At 37.3% G+C, this 17,656-nt stretch overlaps 1 protein-coding gene across 1 annotated transcript; it reads left to right on the top strand.

Moving 5' to 3' along the window:
* Positions 1-480: 480 nt before the first annotated feature.
* On the top strand, positions 481-16,621 carry cratb (carnitine O-acetyltransferase b). The gene is made up of 15 exons (XM_044138123.1): positions 481-893; positions 1,150-1,374; positions 2,675-2,793; positions 4,249-4,302; positions 5,617-5,782; positions 8,362-8,536; positions 10,420-10,510; positions 10,757-10,844; positions 10,923-11,023; positions 11,947-12,066; positions 13,179-13,301; positions 13,719-13,854; positions 13,929-13,991; positions 14,078-14,215; positions 15,042-16,621. The coding sequence occupies exons 1-15, from the start codon at positions 843-845 to the stop codon at positions 15,243-15,245; spliced, it is 1,854 nt and encodes a 617-aa protein (XP_043994058.1). The 5' UTR covers positions 481-842; the 3' UTR covers positions 15,246-16,621.
* Positions 16,622-17,656: the final 1,035 nt, after the last annotated feature.

The following is a 17,656-nucleotide window of genomic DNA, read 5'->3' as shown; positions in this document are numbered from 1 at the left end:
CAGATTATGCAAAGTTAAGTTTTTGTTTTAAGGACAAAAATGACAGTAATTGATATGAGTAACAGAAAAAATAACAAAATCAGGCAATAAAATTTTTCCAAATCAGCTTCTTTCAACAAAAAAACTTATTAACTTTAACAAAAACTGCAGGTGTGTGTTTGTTTTTCTTTCAGTGGGAAGAGAATCCTGAAAATGTACCCAAGTAAGAGTAATGATACTTTATATAAAGTTACTCAAGTATAGTACAGCGCAGTAAAAATCATCCTAAAAGCACATTTTGTGAAATAGTTACTGAAGTACACGTAATTGGGTAAATGTAGCTATTTACAACACATTTCCCCTCTTTAGTGTTTTTACAACGTCTTTGTTTACGGATTATCACCTGCTGTTTACTAGAGTTGGGGGCGCAACAGCGGCACCCTTTGCCCAGACACGGTACTGCACTCTGCTTTCGCGGGTCGGTCACGTAGCTGTTTACGGAAACGTTTTTACGTCAGCACGTGTACAGCAGCGGCTGTAGGCAGTAGTTATCTCCTAGCTTCTGTCCACTACGTGAGGCTCTGCATGCTCGCTGCCAAAGGGAACAACCACCGGAGAGAAGAGGCGGAGGGGGGACCGCGTTGTTTTCCGCCCTGAAAAATCAACTTTTCTCAGAGAGTTGTGCGTCGAGCGATGAGGGCTGCCGTGTGTCTCCATGGCGGAGAAGTAGGAGGAGGTCAGGGCTTCATTTTGGCGATTTGACGCTGCGCGGTCTGAGCTACATACGTCTGTGGACGTAAAGGAGAAGGTGCCTTTTTGTGGCCACATATGCTCCACAGAGTGGGGAGCTGATCCTAGGAAATATGATTTTCAAGAATATTTACCCGAGAACTTGCAGAGCATGGCTGTCTTTGGTGAGTCTTTTGTTTTGTCGAGTTGTTTTCATGCTGTTTCTGTTAACCTTCTCGCCTCGCAGAGTGACAAAAAGGGGCACAAATTGAGTATTTCTACCAACAACATTGCTGGTAATTAAATAACGAGTTTTCCCACTATCATATCCTGCGCATTTCCTGCAGTGGCGCGATTTAATTGCCTCTGGTCAAACTCCAGTGGAAGACAAACCAGGCGTACAGTAAACAGAAAAACACGCTTCCCTCTTCTTTTGTGCAGGTTTCCCCGAGGCAGGAACCGTGTTTCTACTCAACGGTGCCCCCGCAGCCGGTGCCCCCGCTGACCCAGACCCTGCAGGGCTATCTGAGGGCCCTGGAGCCCCTTCTGCCCCCGGAGGAGCTCAACCACACCCGCAGGATGGTGCAGGAGTTCGGGAGGTTTGGGGGCCTGGGACAGCAGCTGCAGGAGGGGCTGGAGAGGAGAGCCAGGCTCACCAAGAACTGGGTGTGTGTGAAGCAGACGCATGTTAAAGCTGGGAATGGGCGGATGCATCGTTGCTTTGGTTAAAAGCCAAAAAGACACGGTCCAAAATACTTTCAAAACGCATAAGGAACATCTTTGGCTATATCTAAACGAGTTAAAGACATATAAATAAACTAAATTACCCAAATAATAACCACGAAGTGCTCACAAGAACAAAACAGAGCAGTTAAAGTAATCTGGTGACAGTTACAGAGCAACATTCAGTTTCATTCTGTAAATATTTTGCACAATTTTCTAGAATTTATATGTAGTTTTTACAATAGCCAATTAAGGATTTCATAGTTTAAAAAAATGAGTAACATAACATTCAAAACTTTTTAGGTTAATCACAGAAATTTTCTAGAACTAACATGGAAGTTTCTTAATCTGAAAAGTTTTTGCACTTTTGAAGCTCAGAAGTTTCCTCTTTTTTTTCTAGAATTTTTCTCTTATTAATCCAAAAAACCTTTTTGTCCTAGCAAATTTTAGGCACTTCAAACTCATTCTTTTTCTTGCATTTATTTTTTCTAGAAAGTTATGAGGTAAATTTAAAACTATTTGAATTTTTGTCTAGCAATTTTAAAACTCAGAAATTTCCACGTTTTTCCAGAAGATTTCTGAGATTAATACAAAAATATTAGATTTTTTTAGGACATTTTCAACATAAATTTCACAAAAAATGTATCTCAAATGAGTTTTACTTTGGCATGCTAGCTAGCATTGTAGAAATTGTTTGACTAGAATGAAAGAGAAAACATTAAAATATAGTAGATGCATAAAAACAGATAAAAGAAGACACATAGCTATTTAAATATAAACCTTCATTGTTGTAGATAATAAAATAAAAATTTAAAATACAGTTGATGTATAAAATCAAGTACAGTAATATTAACAATACCAAGGGAATATTTATAAGTAATTGTAATTTTAAAGATGTCAATTCAGTAAAATGTGTCAATATAAACTTTGTATTTATAAAATAAATAATTTAAGGTTTAAAAAAATCAAACAATTTAATGTCTGGATGGATGTTATGTAAGTAAAAGTGATTAAATATGTATACTGTTTATGTATTTAAAATAGTTGCATGCATTTAAGGAATCAAATTAATGTATTAATTATTCTACATGAATGTAGATATATTGTACTCGTGTTTTCAGTGGAATATTTTTTGTTTGAAATTCAACGTACTTCAGTTATTTTTGCTGAAAGTAATGAAAAATGTATAGAAAATGATAAAAAGTTTGAACTTTCTTCGTTGACCTGTGCGTGGGCCTGGCAGGTCTCAGACATGTGGGTCCAATGGGCGTATCTGGAGAGCAGGCAGCCCCTGGCGGTCCACTCCAACCCGGCCATCTCTCTGCCCCGCAGGGACTACAACGACTGGAGGAGCCAGCTGCTGTGAGTTCAGAAATGGACCACCACACTGTTTTTGTTTTCCTACAGTTTGACCCATAATGAGCGGTTAGAAACCCGACTGAAGAAACTGTTTATTTGTGGCGTTCAGACTTCATTATCTGTGTTTGGTAGTCGAGCCGTTTGCTTTGGTTTCTGCTGGAGAAAAGTCAGATAGTGGAGGCGTCACTTATCAGGAGAGGATGCACTCTGTCTGATAAAAGTCAAACAGAAGAAGAGCCAAAAAACACTTTTCCTAAACTATTTATTTTATCTCATAGTTTGCATTGTTTTTATATGTTATGGTTAAACCAGGGATGTCCAAATTGTGGCCTGGGGGCCGTTTGTTGCCCTCTGGATGGAGTGAATTTGTGATTAAATTGAGATTTTTACAGACAAATAAAATGTTCTTCTGTTTGTTTGTTTAGATACAAGACAACATTTATTTTATTAATATTTCTGTTGTTTTTTATGATGCTTTACTAAAATCAGCAACCAACCTTTGTTTTTAAAAAAAAGCTAATAAACCCCTAAAAAGTTTTGGAAAATATTTAATACAGCAATTGTGCAAGGCTCTGTTTGTATTTTGGATCGACAATAATTTACAGAATTTTTTTTTTTTTCAAAAATTAGACTGCTTTGCTTAACTAGTAGATTTTATTTATAATACTTGTTATGGTTTCATCAAAATAGTTTAGAGATAAAAACAACAAATGACTTCAGAAATAAAACTTTTCAATTTTAATAAAAAAAAATGTTGTGCTCAAGTTTTCTCAACTTAATAATTTTGGCACTAATAGCAAAAGTTTTGGACACCACTGGGTTAAACCCGATAAATCACGTGTCAAACTGGAGGTCCGGGGGCCAAATCTGGCCCGCTGTGACTTTTCATGTGACCATCCAGACTCTAAATTACATCAACAATCCCTCCAGTTTCTCACAAATCTGTAAAATTCACACAAAATCAACAGATCAACACAGTTTTATGCATTTTTACTACAAATGTTTTCTCAAAATTGGCAAAAACAAAAACATTGAGTTGAAGCGACTTTCTGCCTCAGCCTTCCTGGATGTCAAGTTATAGTCTCTGATTGATACAGTGATTTATAAAAAGTCACATTTAGCATCACATATTATAAAAATTCATTACAAATCTTTCTAAATTAGCACCACAAAATCTGTGATTTTAATTACAGAGAAACACAAAAACAATCATAAGATCCTGGATGGACTGATCAGAGAAAATGTGTTCAATATTATTTAATTTTAAGAAACACTTAGTGGATGCTAAAACAGCTATTTATTGATAATTTACCATTTTAATGGTTTTACCAACACATTCTGGTACAACTGGCCCTTTAAGAACATTCAGATTTTTGATTTGGCCCAACATGAAAAACAGTTTTCAGCCCTGATTTAAATCTATAACATAACAGTAATTATATATTCCTTTCTTCACAGGTTTGCATCTAAATTGATAGCAGCTGTTTTGGACTTCAGAGCCAAAATGAACAAGTAAGTTTTACCTTTTACAATAACTCAGTGAAGTGATTCCTCATTGAAGTGATTCCTCATTGAAGTGATTCCTCATTGAAGTGATTCCTCACTGAACTGATTCCTCCTGCTCTGTTCACGTGCTGCAGGTGTCATTTTGCCCTGTTGTTGTTGCCCGTCTTATGTTTCACCCATCTGGCGTCGCCGTGTGTTTGGCTGCCATTTGATGATAATCTGTAGCTAAATTTACTTGGACTGACTGTAAGAGTATCTGCTGCTGATCTCAAACCTCAATGGATTACAGGAGCAACCTGTTTACCTCCTGATATACATTACTTATAGAAAGGATTCATTAATAGAATATATTTTTATTGTGGTTTAATGAATTTTTTTTGCCTTATTTTTGTTTGCTCACTGCATGGACTGGTGACAATACCTTAAATTCATCATATCTTTTATTATTTGAAGTGAGAACGTCCATATAAGAATTTTGTTTCATCATTGTCAGGGGAGATTTCAATTTCTGATGTTAAATTTAAAAAATATTTGATGTTTTTGCTATTTTCTCCACTTTTTGTCCCTCAAAAGCACCAGTAAATATTAGTAAAATTAAAAATATGAGTAAATCCAGTTACTGTGAGCAGTTTAGTTACATAAATCATTTTCCAAAGTAATTTTAAAAGTTACGTAAAACATTTAAAATTTTTCAAGAACAATGTTTGTGGTTTTATGAATGCTGTTCCATGCAGTCACAGTTATATTTTTTGTTGTTGAGAGTTTCATGTTTTCTCCTCCACCATAAGAACCAGAAACTTAAAAACTTCAACAAGCTGATTAAGAAGGTTTATCAGGTTCTGGTTCTGTTCTGGTGTGGATCCTCTGGAGATGGCGATACAAAGAAGGATTTTACATAAAGTCAAGAAAATTATGGACAGTCCTCTTTATTAGACTGTCTTCAGTCAGAGGCGTCTTCAAATGCCCTGTAATACAGACTGCTACAGGAGAGTCATAGCCATCAGCATCTATAATAACTATTTTCAACAAACATTTAATTTTTGATTAAATATATTTGATTTTGAATAACTTTGTAAGAAAGCTCTTATTTCTAAGAAATAAGTTAACGAAGCCAAGTCATCTTTGTTTTATTTCAGATGTACTTTTCACTAGAAACTAGACCAATCTGGCAGTCGTGAACTCTAATCCTCTCTCTTCGTTGTGATAAATGGGGGGTTCATGTCCAAACCGACCCAGTAGGTTCTTGTGTCTCGTTCTGGTTTTCTGATGTTTTCTTATGAGGGCGGTGGGAATCCTGACAGCTGCTTGTGTTTCTCTCAGTGGGCAGCTGCCAGTGGAGTACATGCGAGGGAAGCCTCTGTGCATGGAGCTGTACCCGCTCCTCTTCTCCTCCAGCAGGATTCCCGGACCCAAACACGACTACGTCGCTCACTACAGCAACTCCCGACGCTCGCCGACCCACATCACCGTGGTCAGGAACTACCAGGTGGGCAGAGCTGGGGAGTAAATATCATTACTTACTCAATTACAGCCACTTCAGTAACATTTTTGAGAAAAAAAAAAATCACTTTTAGGAGTGTTTTTGTTACTCTGTAATTTTTATTTGAGTAATTTTCCTATGAACTATTGCTGCTTTTATTTGATTCATTCTTTGTCCACTGAATGAAAAACAAACTAGTTTTAACCAAAAATTCACCATAAACAAACACAAACCTGCAGTTTTTGTTAAATTTTTTCACTGCTGAAACTCCAAATCTTACCAAGCATATTTAGTTTATTTTGTAGTACTAATATCTTAGTACACTTGAAACAAAACAAAACTAACTTATAAGTAACTTTAGAAAGATATAAAAGCTTGTTTTAAGTGAATAATTCCTTAATACTGATGAAAAACTGAGTTACATTGGCAGATAAATTTATTTATAGCACATTTTCTCCATGTTTAATCTACCAAATTAACTAGTATCTATTCATCCATATAAAGGAATTATTTAATTAAAATAAAAAATATTAAAATAAATAATAAAAGTAAAAAGTGCTTTTGAAAGTTTTTATACCTTGCTGATAAGTTACTTGTTAGTAAGTCAGTTTTGTCTTAATTCAAGTGTACTAAGTTATTTGCAGTAGAAACTAGACTTAAAATACTCAAGACTGTTTTTACAGTGTTATTGAAAGAAACTGATCTGGAAAAATTTTATTTTGCCTTATTTCATTTTCTTTTTTTAATAAGTTATTGTCATTTAGGTCCTCTAAATGCCAAAATGTCCACATAAATTTATATCTTGGTCCATCTGATGTAAGTTTTAAATATTAAATGATTGATAATTTAATCAGTTACTCAATTCTTGAATAGACTTTTTACCAAATACTTTTTTTACTCGTACTCGAGTAATTTCTCTGATACGTTTTACTTGAGTAAAAATATGTTGCAGTAGTTGGGAGGCGTCTCTATTTTTAACTCTGTATCGGTTTTCATTCGCAGCTCTGAGTTCATGTCCTGATTTTATTGCTACCTGTTTGGTTTCACTCCTGAAAAGGTAGATTTTGTGTTTTTGGCTCAGATGGATGAAAAATAACTGATGACCCAGAGAGGAAGGAATGTGTTACTTCCTGTTCAGGAGTTTAAAAGTGCTTTGTGACAAAGGAGATACTCAACACAGCATGAGATTCTCCTGATGCCTCAAATAAGTCCAGACTGGGCCAGAGGTCAAGGCTGAAATCCCAACATCTCATGTGAAGCATTTTTATCCAGAAGGTGCAGAGTCTCGGACCCGGCCAGAACATTTTACTATTCTGGCTGACCTTTACACAAAATGCTTCACTGTCCAGTAACTCTTTGCCAATCTGGCTTTGGTTTAATGAACTCTGCAGAGAATCAAATTTATCACACAGTTTTTTTCCTGTTTATGGAGCGACAAAGGTCAACTTTCAAACCCACCACAAAGGTCAGAGTTGAAGGTGCCGTTCAGATTTAGAGTAGCTTCCTGTCTTTGTAATCAGCATGAATGTCTTGTTAATGAAGTCTTGTTTGTAATTCTTCAGTAGGCCCGTTAAGCTAGCACATTTTGCTGGATGATAAATTGTTCTAGGGGTTATTGCTATAACAGATGATATTATACCATTAACATATAATGGTAATGGTACAATAATACAACCAAGGATTATTCTGATGATTAATAGGATACAAAAATTGGCACACTCCAGATTTTTCTTCACTTAAGTCTTTTTATACAATATCATAAATGCATCAAAAGATGCAAACAGGCAAATATTTTTTCTTTTTTTTAAGTAAGAAAAGGAACATTTTGTTGTCTAAAATGAAATAACAGCATTTGTACCATGTGAATATAAAGAATAAAATAAAAATGCCACTTGAGGAATTTTTGGTAGAACGTATTTACAGACAAAGGTGTTTTTATTTTAAATTCAGAACGTACACATACATATTTTGCACAAATTAAAAGCAAGTACGCCTTCTCAAAGATCAGTAAACTTTAATTTCTAACAAACATTTAAAAATGGAACTGGAAGACATTTTAAATATTCTAACTAAATAAACAAAACGGCAAATAAAATGGATACTGTAAACAAAATTTCTCTTTAAAACAGCCATTGTACACTGCATACAGTGGTAAAACAAGCCGACCAAAATGTACCAGAGGTCAGTTGGGTTGCTAGGCAACGGGGCTGGGCCTGGCTGGAGTTGCTAGGAAACGGCCCAGTGCCCACGAAAGTAACTTAAAGGTTGGGAGGTTTTAGAAATTCATCTTACAAACACCAAAAAACATGAACTTGTTGCCTAAAACAGCTGGGTGTTTGTTTGTGTAAATGTGTGGGTTGTTTTTAGAAGCAGCTGAGACTCAAATGAGAGTATAAAAATATGATAAGTGCCCTTTAATACAGCAAATTATTAATTAATTAAAAGGTTTTGAAAAACTTTTTAATAATCTCAACAGTTCTTTATAGACAAGGGATGATTTAAATAAGAGAAAATCCAGTAATTGTTGACTTAATCACTAAACATGGTGAGTCTATGTGATTTAACTGTTCATTTCCTGGTTCTAGTTCTTCCAGCTGGAGGTTTACAACAGCGACGGCTCGCGGATGGCCGAGAGTCAGATTCACAGTCAGCTGCACAGAATCAGGTCTCAGTCCTGGAAGACGGACAAGGAGCCCATGGGCATCCTGACCAGCGAGCACCGCCACACATGGGGCGAGGCGTACAACCGCCTGCTGAAAGGTTCGACCGCACTTCATCACACTTTCCAAACAGTTCAGTGGTTTTTAACTCTCAATCAAAGGTAATCAAGGCTGTGGTTGAAAGTTGGACCACAAGAGATTACTGTGTTTTTTGCTACTTTTCCCCTGGGCTTTGAGCCATGAGGCTTACAGCCCACTGAGGCTTTTCTGTGGATTTTTCTTCAACCACCAGGGGGCTCTTTAGCAGGAAGTGAATCTTTGGAAGTCAAAATTGGAAACCAAAGAAGAAAGTGCTGATTTTCATTTAAAACAAACACATGCTAGCAGCACGACGGAGAAATATTTTCAAACTCAAAGCCCCTCATCATGAAAACAACACAAAGAAGTTCTTATGATGCAGCTTTTAAGTTGAGGCCATCGAACTGGCAGTACTGGAGGGAAATGGAGCCGCTGCACTTAAGCTCGGCGTGAATGAATCCACGGGTCGGCATTGGAGACAGAGGGCTGCGTTCTTAATATCAGACTTATTAAGGGCGTCCTTGTGGAAAACCAAGAGCAGCGGTGAAACCAGCCTGGTGCAGCTTATATATGTACAGTTCCAGTTTTGGGTTTTTTGGGGGGGTTTTTGTAGGTGCGGCTTATAGTGAGGTGCGCTCTATAGTCCGTAAAATATGGTAATCAAAATGAACAATTTGGAAACGAAGAGATATTTTAATTTTGTTAATTAATCTGGATTATTTTGTGTTTGCATTTGGTAACAACACAACATTGGATGATCTCATAGTTTTGGGAGAAAGTTTCCTACATATTCAACTCGTGGGAGACATTTGTTTGCTTTGTGACTCTGCAACAAAAGACCACATATGGATATTTTAATTTGACTTGTCTTAGAACCCTCCTCTGGTTTTCATACTGAATTCTTCATCTGTAATAATTACCAAAAAAAATTCTTCTAGGTTTTTTTTTAAATTCACAAGTAGATTTACAATTTACAAACTGTTTATGCAAATATGTATATTATCATAAATGCGTTTCCTGGTTTTGGGCCTCTTGGTTTGAACAGTCTTAACTAAGGCTGATTGAATGCAGTATATTATTCCTCAATAGCAGTGAAATAATCCTACACAAGCTAAGCTTTGCTAGCATTAGCATGCTAAATCAAACCTTGGACACCTTTTTGATTTTGAGAGCTCTTATTTTCCTGATAGGCACACTCTTTCACAGTCTGAAAAAAATCTGCATAGCTCAAAAACTAGCACAAAGATAAAGTTGATATTTTTATTTATGGTTTTGCTTATTTTTCTCTTAACTCTAGATCTATCTGAAAAAGCTGAAACATGATAAAATACTTCATAATTCAATCAAGTAATTGTGTATGTAGATGCTAAGGCTAACACTAGCATGCTAAGGCCAGTGCTAGCGGATACTGTAGTTTCCAGTGGCTTTGCTTTCTGAATATCAAGAGTTCTTGTTTTTTTGCTGTGCACAGACTTTCAGATTATGCAATCCTTGGAACTACTGCAGTACTCTTTTCAGTCTGAAAATGTTTTCTTTTATGCTGCAGCTTCTACTTCATGAGCTAAAACTGACAACTACAGAAAAGACTATTTTATCTACATATTATTGTTAATGTTGTATGTAGGTATTCAGGAAGATCAATTATTGATGAATGTATTAGCTTATTAATAATTTTGTCTGAAACATTTATTAATCTGCATGCAGCAAACAATGTTTCCATGTTAAGATTAATGTTAGCATGCTAATGTTAGCTTCCATGGCTAGTTATTGGGACTGCAGATGCAGTAACTTGCTTCAGTTTCTTGTTCTGATTGAGAGATTGACGTTTTAGACATGCATTTTGAGTAAATGTAAATCAAAATTCTTGAATATTTTCTGTTTCTTCATTTTATTTTATTTTTCTAGACAAACTGAACCAGGAGTCGGTGCAGATAATTGAGACGGGTCTTTTCTCGCTGTGCTTGGATTCTCCCGTCATGAGGATATCGGATGAGAAGTATGTGCACACGCTCACATTCTCGGGTTTCTGTGTTTGCTGAACTTGTTGCGTAATCGTCTCTGCAGATATGATTGTGTCGCGTTATGAACGTGTTGACGTTTGCTGCAGAGAGCAATTGTCTTTTCCTGTATTTGAACTGAAACTACAGATTGTGAAATGCTCTGCTGTTTGCGTCAGAGATCCTTAAGAATAATGTTTATTTTACTTTACTTGAATCTCATGCTTTTGGTTTTTATCTTGCAGGTACGCCAGCCGTAAGGCGGCTCAGATCCTACATGGAGGCGGGACGTACTCCAACAGCGGCAACCGTTGGTTTGACAAAACACTGCAGGTGTGTCTGATCACCGATAATGAAGCCACTTTGGAGAAGTATTTGTATTTGACTCTTGACCTGTATTTGTTTAAACAGTTTGTGGTGGGCGAGGACGGATCATGGGGCCTCCTGTACGAACAGGCCACAGCCGAGGGCCCGCCCATAGCCACCCTGCTGCACCATATACAGGAGTACTGGTGAGACGAAACCGTCTGGAAAATCCTCCTACTACAACAAATACTACTATGGTGGAAGAGCACCAGAGCTGGGATTGTTTGCTTGTACAGGAATGAAACGGCCTCAGTAACGATAATCTGGTGTAAACAAGGTTTTAAAATGATTAAATCTTACTTTTAAACCGATGCTTGATATCCGTTAAAATGCTTAAATTAAAATAGTGTTTTCAGAGTTTGTGAACTGCACAGCTTTGTAATAAAGTACAATCTAGCATTTTTATTTTTTTTCCCACCAGGGGCTCCTTTTTGTGGGCTCTAGTGTCCCTTTTTTCATAGTAGGCTGACAGGAAAGGGGGGAAGACATGCGGCAAATGTCGTCGGGTCTGGGAATCGAACCCGCGATGGCCGCGTCGAGGACTGAAGGCCTCCAAACGTGGGGCGTGCTAACTTCTACGCCACCGGAGCACGCCTCGACTATCTAGCATTTGATTATAACCAGAATTTGGAAAGCAATCCTTTGTGATTTATTGTGTAACTGGAAAACGTTTCTGTTTATTTGAGTGTTCTGACTGGTGTGTCTGAGTCATTTCAAAACACAAATTTTATTAGATTTTTAGTTCACCTGTTGAATGCTACAAGATATTATTATAACAACATTAATAAATTCATATAATAGTGGAATAAAACCACTGTTTTTAGTTCATTTGTGTTGTTCTATCTCCTAAGTTTGGTGCTGCAAAAGTTTGAAAATTTATTTTATTTAATTTTCCTTTGGGGTCAATAAAGTGTTTTTGAATTTAAATTGAATTAAAAATGATTGAAAAATGTTCATAACAGTCGTAGACATTTATGAAGAATCCTTCGTGTTCATGACGGATTTTGTCCCTTCAAATAAAATGTTGCCAATATTTTCTGCTCATGAATATTTTTCTGTTTGTCTGCAGTGAGAAGCCCGACCCGAAGAGGGCGCCGCTCGTTCCTCTGCCGATGCCCAAGAAGCTCTACTTCCACATTGACCGGGACATCAAGAGGGACATCGAGCAGGCCAAGCAGAACCTCGACATGTGAGCATGTTGTTTTGACCCGACCAGGTCCAACTTCCTCCAACTCTGGAGAGTAAAACGAAATGAGTCGATGTTTTCCCGACCACAGATTAAACTCAGAACCTTCGTGTTTCAGCTGCATATTTTCAGAACGATCATAAATCGTTCGTCTGCTCACTGCAGTGAGGAGCGAAAGTTTTATTTTCCTGCTGGATGAAGAACATGACAGATATTTCCTCTGTTTGCTTCACCTGAGCTTTACATCAGAGCATAAACGCTTTGCAAAACCTTTTTAGCACATTTGAAATTCACTTTTTTTTAGCTCTGAACTGACGGATCAGTTCAAATGAAATATTTTTTATTATTATTATTTTTGGGATTTTCACAGATAAAGGGAAAAAATATGTTGATTCTTTTAGCAGCTGAGGCCAAAGCCTTGTTTTAGCATCAAAATCAACCATTAACAGGTAAAAAAAGTTAAACTTTAAACATAGAATGCACAAAATGCTATAATAAAACATGAATTATGAGAACAGGGATTATAAAATGTAGATTAAAATTGATGGAAGGTAAATCAGATCTGATCAATGCAAACATGTTTACTGGTTAAACGATAAATTGGTTTTATTTCTTGAAGCTTTTTGATTGTAATTTAAATTTTATATTATTAAATATTATGTATGATAATATAATGTACTAATATAATTTAAAAATTTTATATTTTTCTATAATATTTAATATATTATAAATATTGTATTAAATTATATAATCTGTCATTTAATATAAATTATTTTAATTTAATAATAAAATTATTAAATATTATAATATTGCAAAAAGAATTTGCAATATTTTTAAATTTAATTGAATTCAGGGTTCTTCTGGAATTTGATTCAAATATTTTCCAGTTCTGGATGAGAATGGAAAAAGATATCCAAATATTATATTTTAAATATATTTCTATTTCCAGACATATACACTGTCACTCAGTGGTTACTGCAAATTCACAGTGAAATTAAGAATATTTGTAAACCTGGAAGTTGTGTTTTTTGCTCCTTTTATAAAATGATCAGATTATAATCCTTCAAAGGATTCCTGTAGTAGTTGTGATTAAATGATTGTTTATATTCTTTCAGTCTGATCAACGACCTCGACGTCCACGTCTTCAACTTCAAAAGGTTCGGCAAAGAGCTTCCTAAGAAGCACAACTTGAGTCCAAACTCCTTCATCCAGGTGGCTCTGCAGCTGTCCTACTACAGGTCGGTACCAGAACCACAATGAAAATACATTCACATTTATTTTAAAAAGCTTCTGATTTAAAACAAAACTCTTATTAGCACCTGTTGGATGTTTGTAGCAGCACCAAATGTAAGACCTAACCAGAACCTGCTGCAGATGAGCTGCGTGACCACTAGAGGGCGCTTTGCTGGGAGATTGGCACTAGACACTAAATACAAAAACACTTGACAAGATTTTGTGTTTTTGGCATTTTATATAGAATTAATACCACAAATTAATGATACTGAAATTGTCTTTTGTAGTTCATTTGTGTTGTGTTTATCTCTAAGGTTTGGTGCTGGAAAAGTTTGAAAACTTGCCTTGAAAATGTTTGAAAAGTTCTTGAATCTCTGTGCGAAGGCTGCGGTGTGTTCATCGTCTGTGACGTTTTCCTGCAGAGTTCACAGAGAGGTTTGTCCTGCCTGCGACATCGCCTCACAGAGGATGTTCAGAGGAGGACGGACTGAGTACATCCGCTCGCCCACAAACCAGGCGCTCAAGTTCATCCTGGCCTTCGACGATCGGACCGTAACGGTGAGGAAAGGTTTGCTCTAAGTCGTCCGTTTCTCTCTGATTCTTTAGCTCTGACTCTTCACGTCTCTCCGCAGAGAGAAGCGAAGCTGGAGCTGCTCAGAGAAGCAGTGGACGCGTACTCAGAGCTGACCGCGCAGGTTAATGCCTCCAGAAGCTGCTTTCCTCAGCTTCCTATCTGATCTGGAGTCTCAGTTGGTGACATTTTTCTCCTGGTGCTGCTCAGGCTCTCAGAGGACACGGCATCGACCGCCACCTGCTGGGGCTCAAGCTGCAGGCCATCGAGGAAGGACTCAGCATTCCCAAAATCTTCATGGACACGGCTTACGGCCTGGCGACGCACTGGAAGCTGCGGACAGGACAGGTCTGATCTCACACAGCTGGACGACGTCTGTAGATTTAAATCTTTTCATTTTATTCACCATCTGTGTGTGTGATATTTTTATTTCTTCGTTTGGGGAAAATCCAGCTTCTGGGTTGTTTGTTTAATTTACCATCAGTCACATTTTCTCTGGATTTCCTTTTTTTTGTAATTAATGTTTAGTCACGTTTATTGCGACTGCATATTAGGGCCACTGTTGATGGGAAAAAAGGAGCAAATTTCCACCAAGATTTCCACATTAATCTCAGAAATACATTTTCTAGAAAAAACTTGGAAATGTCTGAGTTTCAAAAAAAGAAAATTTGCTAGAAACAATAATGCAGATATTTTGATATTAATAACCAATATACATTTTCTAAAAAAAAAAAAAAAACATGGAAATCTCCTGGCTTGAATTGCCAGAAGATTTTCCAAGTTTTTACTAGAAAATTTCTAAGATTAATTTAAAAATGTCTTATTTTATTTCTGGCATTTTTTTTACTTTTGGAACTCAGAAATTTTGTAGTTTTTTTTTTTCTAGAAAATGTATTTTTGAGATTAATATAAAATGATCTTGTTTCTAGAAAATTTTTTACATTTTTTGATAAACATTTACCCATTTTTTTCTTATATCTACAATAGCTTCAATACGCTGTGCTACTTTTTAATCTATCTATTATGATCTATGCCAGTATCAGATAAATGTGGTTGATTTAGGTTAATATGCTCACTTTTAAAGTTAATATTTGACAATAAATACAGATGTTGATGTTATGTGTTTTGAATTTATTTCGAGCGCTAATCCTCACATTTTGTTTTGCGTCTGCAGGTTCCCACCAACACCGACAGCGTGATGTGTTTCGGGCCGCTCGTTCCCGACGGTTACGCCATCTGCTACAACCCACAGGCGGACCACGTCCACTTCGCCGTCACGGCCTTCAACTGCTGCGAGGAGACCAACGCAGAGACTATGGCTCGCACTCTGAAAGAAACGCTGTGCGACCTGCAGGAGCTGCTGCAGCCTACCGTGTAGCGCTGCTGCAGCCTACCGTGTAGCGCTGCTGCAGCCTACCGTGTAGCGCTGCTGCAGCCTACCGTGTAGCGCTGCTGCAGCCTACCGTGTAGCGCTGCTGCAGCTCACCTGCGCTAAGCGCTGCTGCAGCCTGCAGTGCGGCGCTGCTGCAGCCTCACCGTAGCGCCAAGCTGCTGCAGCCTACCGTAGCGCTGCTGCAGCCTACCGCATAGCGCTGCTGCAGCTACCGTGCGCTGCTGCAGCCTGCGGCAAATGTAGAGCTGCAGCCTACCGTAGAGCTGCTGCAGCTCACCGGTAGAGCTGCTGCAGCCTACTGTAGAGCTGCTGCTGCAGCCCACTGCTGCAGCCGTGGAAACTGCTGCAGCCTACCGTGAGCTGCAGCTGCAGAGCTGCAGCCTACCGTGTAGAGCTGCTGCAGCCTACCGTGTAGAGCTGCTGCAGCCTACCGTGTAGAGCTGCTGCAGCCTACCGTGTAGAGCTGCTGCAGCCTACCGTGTAGAGCTGCTGCAGCCTACCGTGTAGAGCTGCTGCAGCAACAAACACAATGAACCCTCCTTCCAATAAGGGAAAAATGTTTTCAAGGTGAACTCGATCTTTCTGACTAACACTCCAGCATCAACCAAAGCACAAAATCACTGCACTCCTCTTTTTACGAGTTGGGAGACAGCCACCGGCCTTCCTGGTACTTTCCACCATAAAACCACCTTTTGCTCTGTCAGCACAGTTAATTTGACTTTTGTGGGTTTAAAAATGGACCAAAGGAGGTTATAAATGAAATGAAGGTTTCTTTTGCATCTGAGGTATAAAAATACACACAGAACCTGAAACATGAAGCAGGATGTGCATCTTATTGGGGGAAACTTGATGGTAAATTCTTTACAAATGTGAAAGTTTTGACTTTACATTTGTGTCTTCATCCATTTCTGTTTTTAATTATGGCTCTGATTGTAGGTATGGGCAAGTTAAGGCGAGCAGCTATTTTCTTACTGCCATTTTCTGCCTTGCTTGGAAGCACATGTTCTCGTATCTTTCCTAATTTGAAGAGTAATAGACGGACTTCTGTGCCCAAATCCTGGATTACCAACTAAAGGTTCCTAGAAGTTGTGATCAGCTAAAAAAAAGTAAATGAGTAGATACAGAAATGCTTGTTTTTATAGGAATTGTTCCATTTTAAAACCTGGATTGATTCTCTAATGTGATAACTAGCATAACAATGGCATTAAAAGTAATTTCCATTGTTGGGATTAATTAACTTCAACTTGGGAATGTCCCTGTGGCTGTATTTTACATGTTGAGGTTTTCCCACTCGGATGGCTCTGCAGGCGTTTATTTAAACCTGCAGGAATCCTTAATAAATAAAGAGTGTGATCACATGACCTGAGTTTCTTTGTTTTGAGACAAAAAAAAAATAGAACCAGCTCCAGCAGCTTGTGTTTTTAATAATATTTGAAACTTATTAATATTTAGGATACTGAAAAATTCAAGTGATGTAAATTAATAGTGGATTGTTTGCTACCCTTTGATCCACAATTCAAAACTGTAGCAAATTCACTATTTGAGATTTGTATTAACAATGTTCCTGTTTTCATTGATTACACTTTGCTAAAATTAACAAGCACTGCCCAACATTTGCTGACAAATCTTGAAAAAAGAAGAAATAAACCCAAAAGAACAGCTTTAGAAAATATTTACATGTCATTTAATATGACAACTGTTCAACACCTTGTTTATATTTTTGGATCAACAATGATTTACAGATTCCTTTTCTACAAAAATTAAACTACTTAGCTTTACTAAAATAAGGTAAATTTAGTGTACTATTATTTTTTGTCAAATATCATCATCAGAATTATAAACATATACATAAAATATGCTAATCAATGTTCCACTTGCATCATTGGAAACTTTCGACTTAAATGAACTCAGCGTTTCAGCTATTTTATGGACATTTGTCCAAGATTTGTGGTATAGGTGATATAAGGCTGACTTTGCAGCTGTCTTTATGTGGCTCTGCAGGTTCACGACTGAGTCAATCACCACACCCAGATTTGTGGCCTGATCACCAGTTTCTAGCTCTAACAATCTTTGGATTGTAACTTCCAATCTTTCAATTTTGCTTCTGTTCAGCTGTAAAATGTTGTGGCTCATTCCGGATTTGATTTGTAGATCATCAAATCATGCATTTGATGTACAAATCATCTGTTCAGTGATGTTCAACATCACCATTCACGAGGAATTTGAAGATACTTGGAGGATTTGAGTTACAGAATTTGATTCGACCAAATAGAAGTAATTTATTTCCAATAAAGAAGCAGTTTTTACCTGAATCATGTTGGTGATATCTGTTATTGGCCCTAAGAGTATTAAAAAGAGATTTATAAACTGATTTAAATGTGAATGCGGACAGAGAC

Source organism: Gambusia affinis, linkage group LG14 (assembly GCF_019740435.1).
Source record: "Gambusia affinis linkage group LG14, SWU_Gaff_1.0, whole genome shotgun sequence".
NCBI lineage: Eukaryota > Metazoa > Chordata > Actinopteri > Cyprinodontiformes > Poeciliidae > Gambusia > Gambusia affinis.
The sequence above is the reverse complement of the archived record's forward strand: the minus strand, read 5'-3'. Positions and strand labels throughout refer to the sequence as shown.

Bases quoted from the DNA above. Each gene is read 5' to 3' on its own strand.
- cratb (XM_044138123.1), top strand. From the start codon at position 843: ATGATTTTCAAGAATATTTACCCGAGAACTTGCAGAGCATGGCTGTCT. The intron at 1,375-2,674 runs GTGTGTGTGAAG...TGGGCCTGGCAG, and splicing joins CCAGGCTCACCAAGAACTGG to GTCTCAGACATGTGGGTCCA. The intron at 12,067-13,178 runs GTGAGCATGTTG...ATATTCTTTCAG, and splicing joins GCCAAGCAGAACCTCGACAT to TCTGATCAACGACCTCGACG.